The 18657-nt window shown below is 42.9% G+C and overlaps 1 protein-coding gene across 1 annotated transcript in view; it reads right to left on the reverse strand.

Moving 5' to 3' along the window:
- The window catches only part of LOC144668638 (wings apart-like protein homolog), a 140497-nt gene that overhangs the window by 59365 nt on the left and 62475 nt on the right, over nt 1-18657 (reverse strand). The window contains exon 3 of the mRNA XM_078530881.1: nt 16679-16797. Within this exon, the coding sequence (XP_078387007.1) occupies nt 16679-16797 (119 nt within the window). The remainder of the gene's footprint in view (nt 1-16678; nt 16798-18657) is intronic.

Genomic DNA, 18657 nt, shown 5'->3' on the forward strand with positions numbered 1-18657 from the left:
TTTCAGCTGCATTCTGCTCCACAATTGTGAGGCATTGCAACTGACCTCACCAGAATGCCCTATCAGTAATATCAATCACTGTCTCCACAAGCAGCTTCAATTCTCTCCTAAATTACTACCTTGAAACATCAGAGAACAGAAAACTACAGGGCGTTCACATCTCGAGAGGTAATGGGCTCAGGAATAAATGAAGGTCATCTCCCAAAACTGCGATGACAACAAAAGCCTAAAGTCATAAACCATCTACATGGCACCAGCAAGCTGTGGCAGGATACTAGTTAAGATTCAAATTTACAGTTGTATTACAGAGCACTGAAATGTTTCTTCGACATTTTTATATTCAAGTTGCAAAGTGACAGTCATAGTTTGAGAGCTTTGGAGTTCAATGTGGTGTAAGATCATGCGCTATGGGCCCAAGATAGATAAGAGAGTTTTTTAAATGGTGAGAAACTGGGACCTTTGGAGAAGCAGAGAGATTTAGGGGTCCTTGTACGGAAATCACTAAAAAGTAGAGAATAGGTACAGAAAAAAACTAATGTAACATTAGCCTTTATTTCAAGTTATGTTGGAGTTATATAAAGTTCAGTGTTAAATTCTGTTAGATAATTCCAGTAAAGCACCTTGGATTGTTTAATTACGTTAAAAGCATTACATAAATAGAAGTTGTTCAGATCCATCTGGAGAAGGCTTGAGTTAGGTTCCGGACCCTGAGGAAGGATATATCGTCCTTAGAGAGGTGCAATGCAGACTTACTGGAATGATGTCGGGGCTAAAAAGGTTAAATAATGAAGAAAGGTTGCATAGACTAGGCTTGTATTCCCTTGAGTATTGAAAATTAAGGTATGATCTAGTTCAGGTGTTTTAGGTGATTAATGGATTTGATAGTGTAGCTAGAGAGAAACTATTTCCTCTGCTGGGGGAATCCAGGACAAAGAGGCAGAACCTTAAAATTAGAGCCAGGGCATTCAGGGTGATGCCAGGAAGCACTTCTTCATACAAACGGTAGTGGGAACTTGTAACTCCCCCGCAGAACCCTTCCAAAAAAGCTGTAGATGCTGAAAATAAATTAAAAATTTCAAAGAAAATTGATAGATTTGTTATTAAGGGCATTAAGGTAGGCAAATGGAGTTAAACTAAGCCATGATCTAATTAAATAGTAGGAGGTGATCAAGGGCTGAAGGGCCTCCTCCTGTTCCTATGAAGAAAAAAAGCACAGTAGCATAATTTGCTGCATACTAAAGTCTAGCATTTAACTAAGTTTTCCAATTAGTCCCAATCCTCTGCTCTTTCTCCATATTCCTCCAAATTTATTTTCAAGTACCTCTCTAATTTCTCTTTTTGAAAGTTACTATTGAATCTGCTTCCACTGCTTTTGCAGGCAATGTATTCCAGATCATTACTCACTGTGTAAAGGAAATTCTCATTAGCCCCTAGATTTTTTTGCCACTTATCTTAAACCTGTGTCCTCTGGTAACTGACCCTCCCCTCCAGTTCTCTCAATCTGCTCTATCAAAACTCTATAGAATTTTGAGCACCCCCTCTATTAAGTCCCCTCTTAACCTTCTCTGCTTTCAGGAGAACAATCCCAGCTTCTCCAGCCCCTCCACATAAACTGACGTTCCTCAAGCCAGGTACCATTCTAGTAAATTTCCGCTGCACCTTAAGTCCTGACATCCTTCCAAATGTGTGGTGCCCAGGTTTGGACCCAATAACCTAGCTGGGGGCTAACCTGTGGATTTAAAGATTGGGATAACATCTTTGCTTTTGCACTGTGTCTATTTAGGAAGTTCAAGCTCCTGCACACTATTTCATGAGCTTTACTAACTTGTCCTGTCACCCTCAAAGATTGAATGTGTTACATTAAGCTCCAAAATCAGGTCCGGATGCTCTCAATTTGGATAGGCTTAGGACCGACTCATCCTTCCTCGTTTGCCTTCACTAATCTGCACGTAGTAATTTGACTGGATTAATTACAAGTAACAAAATATAAGATGTCTTTCTGAGGAACTGAACTGGTTTAAGACAGACATAACCTACTCCTTACTGATATGCCATCAGTCACAAACAAGCATTCCAATCTGTATCGCTGAGCTGTCAGAAATGGGAACCATCACCAACGACCAAGGCCACTGCTTTTCGATTTTCAGGGAAATACAAACGTAATCACAGAAAATGTCAGGAAGATAAAATAATTTTCATAATGTTACTGGAATTTATTGTAGAGTAATAGTGGGGTCAGTGCATGTGCGCGTGTGTGGAGGGACTTAATTGAATTAAAGGCAGTTGGTCTGAAGGCTTTGATGTATCAGAAGATAAGCTAGGTTTGAAGTGTTAAGTAGGTAAACATGGGGGAAGTTTTAGAATGTGAGGTGTAAAGGGAACATATGCATTTTTAAATAAAGCAGATTCGCTTGAATTCAAAAGAGGGGGGTGAAATGTTTCACTTAGCCAGGAGAAAATAAGAAACAGTGTGTTTATTTTTCCTCAAAAAATTACTGGTAAAATTGGTACTATAATAGATTTTATTATTAGAGAGGTAAAGTCCAAAGACACAGTGAAACAATGGGAATTTGCATTCAAGGGGGAAAATATGTATGAAAGAGAGAAGGCTGTGTGCAAGGGAAGGCATTCTAAGATCTAACAAGTGTGAAAAGCCTCCAGCACCTCAGCCTCATGCTACTGTCCACAAGGAACCGAGGCTGAGAAAAACTCACTTTGAATTCGACTGTCCAGGGTATTGTGTTACTTTGCCTGAGTCTTTTAAAATCTATGTGCCTTACTGTTGCCTTAATGGAGGTTTAACTGGGAATTAGAAGTTATTATAGTAGTAATTTGTAAATCTATGTATATGCTTAAAATCATTTTTTAAAAAAAATTTAATGAAGGTTTAATTTAGTTTTTTTTAAAGAAACCTAAAAGACTTGGTGGCCTTCCTTTTACTGAATGCAAAGCCTGCATCTCAAAATAAGTACAAATTGCAAACAGTTGTGGCAGCTGCTTCAAGTTTCCTTCCGGGATTTGGGCAGCTTGGCATTTACCATCCGCCTGCCATAACAAATACAACCCCAAAAGGCAAATATAATTCATAGAATACAGCACAGCAAGCAGCCATTTGGCCCACTCTACCTATGTCAAATCTTTGGTAGAACTAGCCACTTAATCCCATGCCCCCTGCTCTTTCCTTATAGTCCTGTAATATTTTTTCAAGCATTTATCGGTTCTCTTTTGAAAGCTACTATTGAATGTGCTTCCAACACACTTTCAGGCAGTGCATTCTAGATCACAACAATTCAGCGTTAAAAATATTTCATCCCACCTCTTGTTCTTCTGCCAATCGCTTTAATTCAGTGTATCTGGTTAACAAACCTTTCTGCCACTCCACATGACAGGTTGAATAGCCTCCTTCTGTGCTCTAAGTTTCTATGATTTTATGAGCCAAGACCATTAAAAATAGATAAATTGACCATTCATCTCTTTGATGTTTCTTGGGGTCTTATGTGCCAAATAGCTGCCGCATTTACAGATACAAGAATAGTCAAAGCATTCCAAAATAATTCATTTTGTGAAACGCTCGGCGTTAACTGAACCGAAGGCAAAACATGGTTTGATGTGGCTAGCTTTCCTTTGCTGACCCAATGCATTGTCTCAAGTATTTTACTGGGTCTATTGTAAAATGTCTGTTACCAGAAGAGTTTTGGTGAACATTGCTGCTTGGAAAATTTCTGCAGAACAAACCACTTGGCCTTTTGGAAACTGGACCTCCATACTGCCACCTTGCTGATGGCAAGGTACATGCAAACTGTTTGCATTATTTGCTTTAAAATTTCAGCCCAACGTCATCAGTTGTGACAAGGTCAGATGTTTGCCTGAGGGACTAGTGGTAATTGACAAGAAAATGCAGCTGGTTTTACCCTGTCACAAAGCACAAAGCTCCAGCATTGACATGTCCATTTGTCACACTGTCAGGGCCTGCTGGTGGGATGAAGTGATGTAGTTCATCCCAACCTCATCACAAACCAGCAACAAGAGCATTTCAGACAGCTTTTTTAGACAAACAGTATTCCCTTAGGTCTTTTCAGACAAAGACATAATTGGGCCTATTTTGGTCTCAAATGAGAATCATTATCTCCTTATACACACGTGAAACACAAATACTTTACTTGTAAATCTCTGTTTATGTAATTTTTTTTTCATGGGACACATTGAAATTAGCCAAAAGCTGCTGAAGACAGGGCACAGCCAGACTGACACCAATATCTGAGAGTAAACTTGCAGCACAGAAATCTTAACATGGAGACTTTGCAATTTTTCTACATCACATTCTCTACATTAAATCAGTGAATACAGTTTAAAAAGTACTTCATTGGCTGTGAAATGGTTGGGGGCATCCCGAAAGACATTATATAAGTTTATCTTTTAATTACAGAACCAAATTCATTCTTTGCTTTTTGGACTAAAACTGATTTGCACCAACGTCTATCTACTGGCCACAAGAGAGAAGGGGTAGCACCTCAAATTAGTTGGCTAGCTACCCCTTTTCACTGAGAACCAGGGATTACAATCACCTCCTTGAAATAAACAATATATTCCACTACCTTCCAGAGTTTAGAATTATTATTCTAACAAGGTTTGGGATAAATGAGAACAGGTTAGGGTATGGGGTTAGATAGAAGTGAACTTTAGAGGAAATTCAGCACTGGAATTTAGTTGGCCATTTGCCAAGTTTGTGCGCTAGCTTTGGATTCTGAAAAATGCATATTCATTTGAAGCAGAGCAAGATACAGGGTCATGGGGAGACTGCAGGACAGTGGGTTTAGTTCAGATTGAGTAAACAGCCAGCATTGATATGGGCCAAATGGCCTCTTGTGCTGGAAACATACAGCTAACAAATAATTGAAATTTGTCTTGCTCCACAAGTAGCAATCTCTGTATTTATATAGGTTTCTCTGCAAAGATACTTCAGTAAATATTACATATCCTGGACAGCACAGAACTGATAGTGTGCTTGGGATTGTCCACAACTCCTCCCAAATTGTTTAAGTATTTTTAGGATTACGGTCAAGACAAAGGAACATAAATCTTTCACAAGCATCTCCATTCCCTTAAGTTTCCCTTCAACCTTGTATGAAAATACAGCAAAGCTTGAAACAAATGTTTAGATGTTGTGATACTAACTGATCACATGCAAAGCAGCATTAAAATATTGCGGAAAAAAGAGACATGTCTAAGCTTTTGTCTTGCACTCATCAGGACAGACACGAGTGTGGCAAGAGTGAAATTTTGCAAGGGGTGCAGGAGCAGAAAGACCTGGGTGTATATGTGCATAGATCATTGAAGGTGGCAGGACAGGTGGAAAGAGCAGTTAATAAAGCATATGGTATCCTGGGGTTTATTAATTGGGGCATAGAGTACAAAAGCAAGGAGGTTATGCTAAACTTATATAAGACACTCGTTAGACCTCAGCCGGAGTATTGTGTACAGTTCTGGGTGCTACATTATAGGAAGGATGTGAACACATTGGGGAGAATGCAGAAAGGTTTACAAGGATGGTTCAAGTAAAAACTTCAGCTCTGAGGATAGATTGGAGAGGTTGGGACTGTTCACCTTGGAGAGAAGGCAGCTAAGAGGAGATTTGATAGAAATGTTCAAAGTCATGAGGGGGCTGGACAGAGTAGATAAGGAGAAGCTGTCCCCTCTCGTAAAAGGATCAAGAACGAGAGGGCACAGATTTAAACTGATTTGCAAAAAAAAAAGCAAATGTGAAATGAGAAATATTTTTTTCTCACAACGAGTGGTTTGGGTCTGGAATGCACTGCCTGAAAGTGTGGAGACAGGTTCAATCGAGGCATTCAAGAGGGCATTAGATGATTATTCATAAAGAAACAATGTGCAGGGGATGGGGAAAAGGCAGGGCAATGGCACAAGTGCTCATTTGGAGAGCTGGTGAAGAAACGATGGGCCGATTGGCCTCCTTCTATGCCATTAAAGTTCTGTGATTCTGTGAATACCAATATTGGGGAGGGGGGGGAGACAACAATTTATACTCTATCTGAAGAGAGTGCTGAATGGTTGGCAAGTGGCATTGCCATGGAGGATGCACCACTGATGGTGAAAGTTAACTTCCACGCATTGTTTGAAATTTAAACCAGGAAGCTTGACCCTGACTGCTCAAGGCATTACCCTGAGGAATGAGTCAGTGAATGGCTGTCACTTATTTTGTTTAGCTGAAACAGGTGCAATGTATGTCCTTTCTGTCTGCAAAGAACAGGGCCCTGTGTATTAATATATGTAGGCTCCAGTACATGCAAATGCCACATTGCAAGCCCAACTGACAATCTTAAATTGGTTGTTGTCAGCGTAATTCTCGGCACATTGAGAATTATTTAGCAAATGTTGTCCAATCGCAGAATCACATCTAATGTTGGACATTGTTTTGAGTTTTGCAATCACGAGCTGGGTACAGTCTGTACCCTGCCCGTTACAAAGTGGCTGGGTCATGCTGTTTGATTCAATCAGCCAGTCTTTGGGACATACGGCCTACTTACCTAGCTCCACACTGGCACTGAAATTCATACACCACATTACCCATTTGTGCAATAGGCAGAACGTCTTTTTGGCTTGACGGCAGCATCCTGTTAGTGGCGAATATCACTCGTGTTGCTACTGCATAGAAGCAGCATGAAACAGCTAGCTTCATCTTTTGTTTAAATTTTCAGGATACCTTGCCCTTCCAGGGTAACCTGAGGTAGACTGGGCATTTTTCAGGGCCAAAAGTGATGGCCTTAGGCCCATTCATGAGTTTGCATGATATACAGCACAAAGTGATCCAATCAGGGTAGCCGTTGTCCTGCAGGATGCCTTTGATGCCCCTATTTCAGCATCAAGCTCGCATGGTGAGCAATTCGCTCGGGCCCTATTTACAAGATTGCTGATAGTGTGCGGAACTGTAAGAATCCCAACATGAATATTGACCAGTAAAGGCAGGCTTGTGGTAGACTGTGGTGGAAAATCTCCTGGCAGATTTCTCAACTAGTATGTCAAGGAAGGAGAGTTCATTTGACTGCTCCATTTCAAAGGTGAATTTGAGCGCAGGATGGAGCCCATTAAGACAGGAAATTGTTACATGCAGCTGCAGATTTAAATATAGCAAATGTATTATCCATATATCAAATATGCGAGAGGTAGGAGGTTAGGTGTCATTCCATCGAAGGCACATTTCTCATAGAACCCAACAAAGATGTTTGCAAGAGCTGGACCTAGAGGGGATCCCATGGCAACACCATCTATTTGGGTGTACATGGTGTCATTAAAACTGAACTCAACTGCGCGAGTTGCCAAGTTCATAAGTTCAATGAATACTGATATCACACAATGGTGACAGGCTTAGATCACCTTGATGTAGTGCTGCAGCGCAAATATCTATGGCTTCCTTAAGTGAAACATTGGTGAATAGGCTAGAAATGTCAAATGAGCACATGGACACAGCACTGCTATCCATATGCAAGTCCTGTACGGCCTTCGCAAATATGAAGGAGTCAAAACTTCTTGTAACAATTCGCCCAACCATTTGGCCAATTCACATTGTGCAGAACCGGTCATAGATAAGTTGGGGCGTAGCAGGACATCACTTTTGTGCGTCTTGGGCAGCCCATACATACACGAACATAGCAAACCGTGAGGACGAACCCTGTCATAAATATCACACGATAGCTCATTGCTCTTACACAAGTCCAGCAAGCGTTTTTTTGAGTTTACTTTCGAGCAAGGTTGACCTGTCCTGCTGAGTGGCATGTCCAATGGATACAAATTTGGGCCTGTCATTAAGAATGGCGAGCATTTTGTTAATACAGTCACGCTTGTTAAAGATGACTATTCTGGTCCCGACGTCAGGTTTACTGATGTGTGTGTCTGGGTTGGTTTTAAGGCCTCGCAACGCTGCAAGACGTTCGCGTTGCTTGTGGAAGTCGGATGGGTCGTTCAGAATCTTGCAATATGCATGCGCTAGATCAGCTAGGTGCACCTTCAAGGATTCAGCTGGTTGTTGGCAGGATAGTTGGGAGCAGAGGAGTTCAAACTCAGCAAATACCTCTATTTGTTTGATTTTGGATGAAGGCACACCCAAATTAAAACCATGCACAAGAACAAACTCCTAACCAAATTATATCGATGTTCCACTGTTAATCTAACCTTTGATTGTTGCTCCTCAACCTTGCATACATGAGAATTGTGGTGAAAGTTTCTGATGCCAAGTATTAATGCTGCTGTTTGGTATTGCAGAACTTGCGTTGCTGAGGAAAGAGACACATGTAAGCTTTTCGTCTTACACTCATCAGGACACTCGCAAGGATACCAATATAAGAGGGCAAAACAGCATTTTATACTCTGTGAAGACAGTGCTGATTGGTTGGCAAGTGGTGTTACCATGGAGAATGTACCACTGATGGTGACTGACAGTTAACTACCAAGCATTGTTTGAAATTTAAACCAGGCAGCTTGACTCTCAGTCGTTTTGAGAGTACATAGTCAGAGATTAATGTCTTTAGTGGCATCATTAATTGCACTGACAAACCGCTTCCGCTTAAGTGAGTTTACAGTACGGGCGTGTTCACTCTCATCTCACAAACGCTCACTCAACTGTGGAACTGTGTCTCATTTTAGCACTATCGATATGTTTGGAAATGAGAACTGGCACAACTTTGGATTTTATACACTCAAATTCAATAGACAGCTTACCTGTTCTTAACTTACCTGTAAGTCTAATTATATGGGTTTGCAATGTGGCGTATTTACCTGTGCTGGAAGCGACATATATTAATGCACAGGGCCCTGTTCTTTGCAGACAGAAAGAACATGTACATACATTGTGCCTGTTTCAGCTAAACGAGTGACAGCCATTCGCTGACTCATTCCTCAGGGCAATGCCTTGACCAATCAGGGTCAAGCTGCCTGGCTTAAATTTCAAACAATGCTTGGCAGTTAACTGTCAGTCACCATCAGTGGTACATTCTCCATGATAACACCACTTGCTAACCAATCAGCACTGTCTTCACAGAGTATAAAATGCTGTTTTGCCCTCTTATATGGTATCCTTGCGAGTGTCCAGCTGAGTGCAAGACGAAAAGCTTACACGTGTCTCTTTCCTCAGCAACACAAGTTCTGCAATACCAAACAGCAGCATTAATACTTGGCATCAGAAACTTTCACCACAATTCTCACGTATGCAAGGTTGAGGAGCAAAGATTAGATTAACAGTGGAACATCAATATAATTTGGTAACCGTAAAGGGTTAACTAGTAAACCGGATGGACCACCCGGTATCGACCGAGGTACTGGAAACGACAAGCTCAGCCCCATTGGCCCTGCAAAGTCTTCCTTACTAACATTTGGGGGCTAGTGCCAAAATTGGGAGAACTGTCTTACAGGAGTAGTCAAGCAACAGCCTGACATAGTCATGCTCACCGAATCATATCTTACAGATAATGTCCCAGACACCACCATCACCATCCCTCAGTATGTCCTGTCCCACCTGCAGGGCAGGCCCAGCAGAGGCGGCGGCACAGTGGTATACAGTCGGGAGGGATTGCCCTGGGCGTCCTCAACATCGACCCCGGACCCCATGAAGTCTCGTGGCATCAGGTCAAACATGGAAAAGGAAACCACCTGCTGATTATCACGTACCGCCCTCCCTCAGCTGATGAATCAGTGCTCCTCCATAGTGAACACCACTTGGAGCAAGCACTGAGGGTGACAAGGGTGCAGAACGTCCTCTGGGTGGGGGACTTCAATGTCCATCACCAAGAGTGGCTCAGTGGCACCACTACTGACCGAGCCCGAAATGACATAGCTGCTAGACTGAGTCTGTGGCAGGTGGTGAGGGAACCAGCAAGAGGGAAAAACATACTTGACCTCATCCTCACCAACCTGCCCATCGCAGATGCATCTGTCCATGACAGTATCGGTTGGAGTGACCACCGCACAGTCCTTGTGGAGAAGTCCCACATTTACACTGAGGACACCCTCCATCGTGTGGTGTGGCACTACCACCATGCTAAATGGAATAGATTTCAAACAGTTCTAGCAACTCAAGACTGGGCATCCATGAGGCGCTGTGGGCCATCAGCAGCAGCAGAATTGTACTCAAACACAATCTGTGATGTCATGGCCTGGCATATCCTCCACTCTATCATTGCCATTAAGCCAGGGAATCAACCCTGGTTCAAGGAGAGTGCAGGAGGGCATGCCAGGAGCAGCACCAGGCATACCTAAAAATGAGGCGTCAACCTGGTGAAGCTATTACACAGGACTACTTGCGTACGAAACAGCATAAGCAGCAGGTGATAGACAGAGCTAAGCGATCCCACAACCAACGGATCAGATCTAAAGCTCTGCAGTCCTGCCACAACCAGTTGTGATTGGTGGTGGACAATTAAACAACTCACTGGAGGAGGAGGTTCCACAAGTATCCCTATCCTCAATGATGGAGGAGCCCAGCACATCAGTGCAAAAGATAAGGCTGAAGCACTTCCTACAATCTTCAGCCAGCAGTGCCGAGTAGAGGATCCATCTCGGCCTCCTCGAGAGATCCCCAGCATTACAGATGCCAGCCTTCAGCCAATTCAATTCAGTCCACGTGATATCAAGAAACCACTGTACGCACTGGATACTGCAAAGGCAATGGGCCCTGACAATATTCCGGCAATTGTACGGAAGACGTGCTCCAGAACTTGCCGTGCCCCTAGCCAAGTTGTTCCAGTACAGCTACAACACTGGCATCTAACTGGCTATGTGGAAAATTGCCCAGGTATGTCCTGTACACAAAAAGCAGGGCAAATCCAACCTGGCCAATTACCGCCCCATCAGGATACTCTTGATCATCAGTAAAGCAATGGAAGGGTCATCAGTGCTATCGAGCAGCACTTGCTTAGGAATAACCTACTCACTGGCGCCCAGTTTGGGTTCCACCAGGGCCACTCAGCTCCTGACCTCATTACAGTCTTGGTTCAAAAAATGGACAAAAGAGAGTGACTGCCCTGCACATCAAGGTCGCACTTGACAATGTGGCATCAAGGAGCCCTAGCAAAACTGAGTCCATGTCCAAATGCAGCAAGACCTGGACAATATCCAGGCTTCGGCTGACAAGTGGCAAGTAACGTTCGCGCCACACAAGTGCCGGGCAATGACCATCTCCAACAAAAGAGAATCAAACCATCATCCCTTGACGTTCAATGGCATTACCATCACCGAATCTCCTATCAACATCCCGGGGGTTACCATTGACCAGAATTGAAACGGGCTAGCCATATAAATACTGTGATTACAAGAGCAGGTCAGGAGCTAGGAATCGTGCGATGAGTAACTCACCTCATGACTCCCCAAAGCCTGTCCATGATCTACAAGGCACAAGTCAGGAATGTGATGGAATACTCCCCAATTGCCTGGATGAGTGCAGCTCCCACAACACTCAAGAAGCTTGACACCATCCAGGACAAAGCAGCCCGCTTGATTGGCACCACATCCACAAACATTCACTCCCTCCACCACCGATGCACTGTAGCAGCAGTGTGTATCATCTACAAGATGCACTGCAGAAATTCAGCAAGGCTCCTTCGACAGCACCTTCGAAACCCACGACCACTACCATCTAGAAGGACAAGGGCAGTAGGTAGATGGGAACACCACCGCTTGGAAGTTCCCCTTCAAGTCACTCACCATCCTGACTTGGAAATATATCGTCGTTCCTTCACTGTCGCTGGGTCAAAATCCTGGCACTCTCTTCCTAACAGCACTGTGGGTGTACGTACACCACATGGACTGCAGCGGTTCAAGGAGGCAGTTCAACCACCTTCTCAACAACCACCTTCTCGAGGGCAATAAGGGATGGGCAATAAATGCTGGTTCAGCCAGCGAAGCCCACATCCCGTGAACGAATGAAGAAAAGGAAAATATCAAGAAAACATGACAATCTTATTGTAGTGATAATGAGGACATTTACATTCAAAGAATGTCTCCGATAGTGTGATGCAGTAATATGGTGACTTACTATTGTATGCAAGTACTCTGCCAGGGAGGTGATTTTGGGCAGAGACTGTACATTTACAAAGTTTTGCTCAGTCATGAATGCCTATTAGTGCGAAATATCATCATTTCATTTAGAGTGCAATTTTTGAGTCTGTGCACAGGAAGTGGATTCAAAGATATTTTCAGACAGAAAAATAGGACAGTCTCATCTGCTCTCAGCTTGCCAGTAGATGCAACTGAATGTGTTCCAGTTCAAGGTATTGATCCAATTTCATTATGGAGGCCAAGATATTCATTTCCGTACAGCCATTTGGTAAAGGATAGTACTGGATCCAATCCACAACTTATCGTACGCTTATTTAATGAAACAATACAAGCATATATCTAACTCAACCACAGTTTCAATAAGGGACTCCAAATGAAACCCCAGTTAATGCCCACCACCTGCATGCAATTAAATTCAATTTACATAGGCTGCGTGCCCATACGTAGAGGTGTCAGCTGGGTCATACATAGCACCCTCGCCTTTGAATCAGAGGGTTGTGGGTTCATGTCCCACTCCCGGAAACCAAGAACTGTGATTGTACTCGAAAGAGTTGCAATCTGTGACTGTTGATAACTCGAAAGAGTTTCCATGGTGAGGTCCTTCTGAAAACCAGCCACTTTTCTTATTCACTCATGGGATGTGGGCATTGCTGGCCAGGGCAGCATTTGTTGCCCACTCCTAATTGCCTTTGAGGAGGTGGTGGTGAACCACTTTTCTTGAATCGCTGCAGTCCATGTGATGTAAGTATACCCACAGGGCTGTTAGGAAGGAAGGTCCAATGACAGTGAAGGAACAGCAATATAGTTCCAAGTTAGGATAGTATACAACTTGGAGGGGAACTTATGCATCCCATGCATCAGCTGCCCTTGCCCTTCTCTCTGCTAGAGGTCACAGGTTTAGAAGGTGCTGTCTAAGGAGCCTTGATGAGTTCCTGCAGTGCATCTTTTAGATGGTACACACTGCTGCCACTGTGTGTCGGTTGTGGAGGGAGTGAATGTTTAAGATGGTGGATGATAAGCCAATCAAGTGGACTCTGTCCTGGATCGTGTTGAGTTTCTTGAATGTTTTTGGAGCTACACTCATCCAGGCAAGTGGAAAGTTCTCCATCACACTCCTGACTTGTGACTTGCAGACAAGCTCTGGGGAATCAGAAGATGACTTACCTACCATAGAATTCCCAACCTCTGACCTGCTCTTGCAGCAACAGTATTTATAGGGCTGGTCCAGTTCAGTTTCTGGTCAACTGTAACCCCCAGGATGTTGATAGTGGGTCATTCAGCAATGGTCATGCCACTGAATGTCAAAAGTAGGTGGTTAGGTTCTCTCTTGTTCAGATAGTCATTACTTGGCACTTGTGTGGCGTGCATGTTACTCGTCACTTATCAGCCCAAGCCTCAGTGCACTGAAGCACAGACTGCTTATATATCTGAGGAGTTGTGAATGGTACTGAACATTGTACAATTAGCAGCAAACATCCCCACTTCTGTCCTTATGATGGAAGGAAGGTCATTGATGAAGCAGCTGAAGATGGTTTGGCCTAGGACACTACCCTGAGGAACTCCTGCAGTGATGTCCTGGAACTGAGATGATTGACCTCCAACAACCATCTTCCTTTGTGCTAGGTATGACTCCAACCAGTGGAGAGTTTTCCCCCTGATTTCCATTGACTCCAGTTTTGCTACATCTACCTGATGTCACACTTGGTCAAATGCTGCTTTGATGCCAAGGGCAGCCATTCTCACCTCACCTCTGGAGTTCAGCTCTTTTGTTCATGTTTGGGCTAAAGTTGTAATGAGGTCAGTCAATGAGTGGCCCTGGCAGAACCCAAACTGAGCATCAGCGAGCAGTTTATTGCTGAATAAGTGCCACTTGATAGCACTGTCAACAACCCCTCCCATTACTTTGCTGATGATCGAGAATAGGCCAATGGGACAGTAACTGGCCGGGTTGGATTTGTCCTGCTTTTTGTGGACAAGACGTACCCAAGTAATTTTCCACATTGCCGGGTAAACACCAGTGTTGTGGCTGTAAAAAAAAAAGCTTTCTTACACCCCATTTGAATCTGTGCCTTGCAGCTATTATGAACATCTGCTTGCTCTCCACCTTCCCAAATACTGAAAGCTGCTGCATAATATATGGGTCAAGCCTTGAAACTGGACACAGCTGAACCCAAATGCAATTTTCTGTGTTTATTATAATTATCCTTTTCACAGTCCAGCATTAGTTTTAACTAAAAAATAGACCGTTTCATCTTCTCCAGGGCATCCCAAGATCACACTCCATCCTTGTGTTGGCAATTGACAAACCCTTCATTGTGATCCTGAGGCCAGTCACATAAAGCTGAAAGAACATGGTTCATTTTGTATTCCTCCAACTTTTCTTCCTTCTCTCTAAGGTTGATGTTGCTGTAGGGACAAATCTGCATGATCAAATTCAGTGACACGGAAGTGCACGCTGCCATGCAGTTGGGAGTCCCAATGTAGTTCCTGCCTCTCCTCTTCACTCCCTTCTCTCAACTTTTTCATTTTTCAATGATGAGCAACAGCAGGAACTTTGCAACAAAAACTATCCATGTCCTGACTTGAGCATCTACCCCCATGGCCACATATTCCAATAAATTCAATTGTCAGTGTAAAACATCAGGTGAAAGCATTTGCTGTGTATGGTCTACTACCCTTTCTAGTGGTTCATTTAAATACCATGGCACCAAGATAACCAGAGCACATGTTAGGCACAGTGGCGGAAGTTGTGATTGGAGGAGTATTTCTTCTGTTGCAGGTAGAAATCTGTTCACCTGCAGCCCCGGGGAGATTTACCATTTGGCACCACAGAAGCCATGTACATAAAAAATACAGAACTGTTCAGGGGACTCAAAACTTTCAAAAATATTTCTGCGTTCTAGTAAGTATTTAATACTACAACTCAGAGCCATTTACTAATGGACTTTGTACACTTTATCAATGAAGTGGCTCTTTGCCAAGTACAAATTCAAAGCCTCCATAGGATGTCTGCAATGGCAAAATGCAGCTCGTGATCAATTCTATCTCCCCATCTGGAACTGCAGGTCATGAAGCTTACTCAAGTATGAAGTACTGCTCCACAGTAATATTCCTCATTATTATGCAATTGTGCTTTAGAATAAAGCAATGATCCAGGCATTTCATTCATTAAGCTCCAAACACATACATTATACTGTCCCAATTAAATAGCACAGTATTAATTTAATTTCTATTCAGCAAGGTTCACCAATAATATCCCTGTCCTCTCTCAACACAAACTAACCTAACCAACTGTGACTTGACCCTGGACCCAATCGAGGGAATTTTTTTAAATAGAGCTTTGTTCCTTGAGATGTGGGTGGCAGTCCTAAAGCAGGACTCTGTCCATTCCAGAGTACTGCAAGACTAAGGATGTGTAAGCCAGACTGGGAAAGGTGGCAGGTCCCTCCCTGAAGGACATCAGTGAACCAGCTTATTAAAAATAATTCTTAATCAGAAGCTTTCATGGCCCACAAATCACCAGATATTAAATTCAATTTTACAACTTGGTGCAGTTTGAATAAATCTACTTGGCAACTGGTCCAATTCCATAAGCACTCGGCCACCATACCTTTCCAAAGTTGGAATATGGACAAATTGAATCATTCTGAATTGAAGATGAAAGCATGCAAGAACATTACCTTCTTCAGTGGAAAAGATTTAATAATTACCAGTTTTACCACATCCAAACAACTTCAGTGGCGTATACAAGGGTTCAGATTCTGCCTTGGGAACAATGGAGGCTAATCCATTCTGACACCATCAGGCAGCTTTGTTTGCAAACCAGCACAAAGGTGTCTTGGCAGGATCACACAGGCCTTTATTCAGGCAGTGTAGAAATAGGCTGCTGCAGTCTGAAGTCAAACCCGTTCACTCCAGAGCAGCAGCTGGGTGCTCTGTCATTCCCTCTAGTCGCCAATTTCAATAAGGTCATCGCTGGAGCTCTCAAGGAAACCAGTCACTTCTTGCTCTCCTCCACCCCCTTGCTCCAGAACAGATCCCATTACATAGCAGCACCAGGGCTATGGGGGAAGGATCACCAGGACCAAGCATCAAATGATAAGGAACTGCAACAAAACACAAGTTCTCTATCGACACAAGTTTTCATCATGTATTTCACACGGTCAGGAGTAGCTGACCAGGAAGGGATGGGTCAGGGTCACAAGTTGTATTATTGTGATGCAGTGTGTGAAAGAACAGAGTCAGTGTGCATAATATTAGGCAAATAGAAGTAGGATTCCCATAGGCCAGGTGCAATTTCATTGTTTTGTTGAGACTGGTCTTTGGGGAGGGTCATTTCACCTCGTGCCCTGGAACAGTCAGTTCAGGTGATCCCTGCACCATGGTTGATATGACCTTTTACACTGATGGTAGCTTTAGATTACTTATAGTCTAATGCAGAGGAATGGGAACACAGTGAAAATTTATACATGGTTTGAGGTTCCACCTGGGTAGCCATGCGAGAAAGTGCTTGAACGCTCCTGATGTAAATAAAACACTTGGCACTAACTAAGCACGGAGAAGGACAGGTCACCTTGTGGCACATTCTAGCTTTCCAGCAGCTTGAAATTCTTACCCGTTTAGGTCCATGGAAAATTTTCCTGGTATTTTCCTTGGCTTTTTCCTGTCTGTTCATTGGTTTCCTGCCAACATCGGAAAAGATGGAATTTGACTCATCACTGAATTCCAACGAATCTGAAAATGAGTACAATTCACCAGTCAACATACTATACACACTCAAATCCTTCTTACTCACAATAGGATAGAAAGGTTGCTTGATATTACTCATCCACAATCTATCCTGGTGTAATACAATAATGTACAGTCACAGCAGCAGAAGCTCAGGTGTACTCAGTGATGTTACTCACTGGCAGTAATAACTTCTCCATTATCAGAACCAGTCATTCATTTGAAGTATTCAAGAGGGAATTCAAACCAAATTCTGCTTCAGTAAAAGGTTGAAGCACCAGGATAGGAATAGGCAGAGCTAGGCCAGAAGTTTCGTCAGCGTGGTATGAACAGCTTCTTCTGTTTCCTACCGTCTTGTAGTTGCCTAGATATACTGATACAGTAAACCCACCCTTAACTTGGTAATGACACAAAATGGTGTGTTTTGGAGAAACTGGAGGTGTACATGTATATTAACCAAAGATGAGTTATTCCCAGTTTTATGCCCCTTCCGCTTCAATCTCCCTCCCTCCCACATTACCCTCCCTCATCATTCTCCTCGGCTCCACACAAATGAAAGCAGAACTTTAACTCCACTGTCTTGCTCATATAACCTAGGCCAATATCTCAATCCAATACTGAGTGAGTGCTGTACTGTCAGAGGTGCCATCTTTTGGATGAGACATTGAACTGAACATCTATCTGTTCTGTAAGGTGGACATAATTCAATGCATTCATTCTTAACACACCAAAACTTTCCCAAGGTTTGGGAATCGAGAACTTCTCAGCAATCTATTTACCATGATTTCCTGCCAACAACTTCTACTTGACTAATTGCCCAACGATTGCTAAAGGGCTAACTGAATTATTCTAACATCAATGGTCTCCCCTGAACCAGACTTCAGATGACAGAATTATTGCTACCCATCCTTGATTGTGTGACATAATTCACAATGTCAGAAGATAATGCATGATTCCAGGGATGTCGTCAAAGTCCAAAAAACGTTCACGCTTTGCTCATCTGGTATAAGACATCGAACATGCCACAGTTTTAACGGTAGCTTTTTAATCCAACTTACCACAGTATCTGTCATTGATCTTCATGCAGGTTTACACAAGGCTGCAAAAAATGTTCCACTCCACATCACCACATCTAATCACAATACATTAGACTAAATGTGCCAGGTCAAGGTGTTCTGGGCTTCACAGACTTGTTCATTAATTAGTGAACCTTACTGCCATGCAGTCTAACAACAAAGTCAGGCTAAATCTGGTAAGCACAAACAGCCTGTCTCAACAAAAAAACTGATGGCTACTGCAAACATTCACGATAAGACCACCTAGAAATTGTTCTGCCGAAGGGCCATGAAGGCTCGAAACGTTAACTGATTTCTTCTCCGCCGATGCTGCCAGACCTGCTGAGTTTTTCCAGGTAATTCTGTTTTTGTTTTAGAAATTACTTTGGTCTTGTTTACCAGACACTTACAGATGAGGGAGGCAAATCTTGCCCTTTCTTGTTCAACCATCACAAATGTTCATCTGGGAGTCCACCCCCACATGTTCACCACGCCGAAGAAATTCCTGATATGAGTCATAAAGTTACCTGTTACTACTTCCAACCAGTATCCTCTTTTTTCCCTCCATTTATAGTTTAAAATAATTCAGGTTTTATCAATCTTCTATGACTCTGATGTCATTCTCTCATTCTTTATTTCAAGGCTGAAATGCCCAAATTTCTCCTGGCTTTTCTCATAACATAAATCTAGAAGACCACGAATCAACCATGCTGAGTGCACAGCAGGGCTTCAGCACATCAAGTAACATTGTGGTGGACTAAAGCATAATTACATTCTTCACCCATTCTCCCCTATCAGGGATAATTGCTTA

The sequence above is a fragment of the Cetorhinus maximus genome, chromosome 27 (genome assembly GCF_964194155.1).
Source record: "Cetorhinus maximus chromosome 27, sCetMax3.hap1.1, whole genome shotgun sequence".
NCBI lineage: Eukaryota > Metazoa > Chordata > Chondrichthyes > Lamniformes > Cetorhinidae > Cetorhinus > Cetorhinus maximus.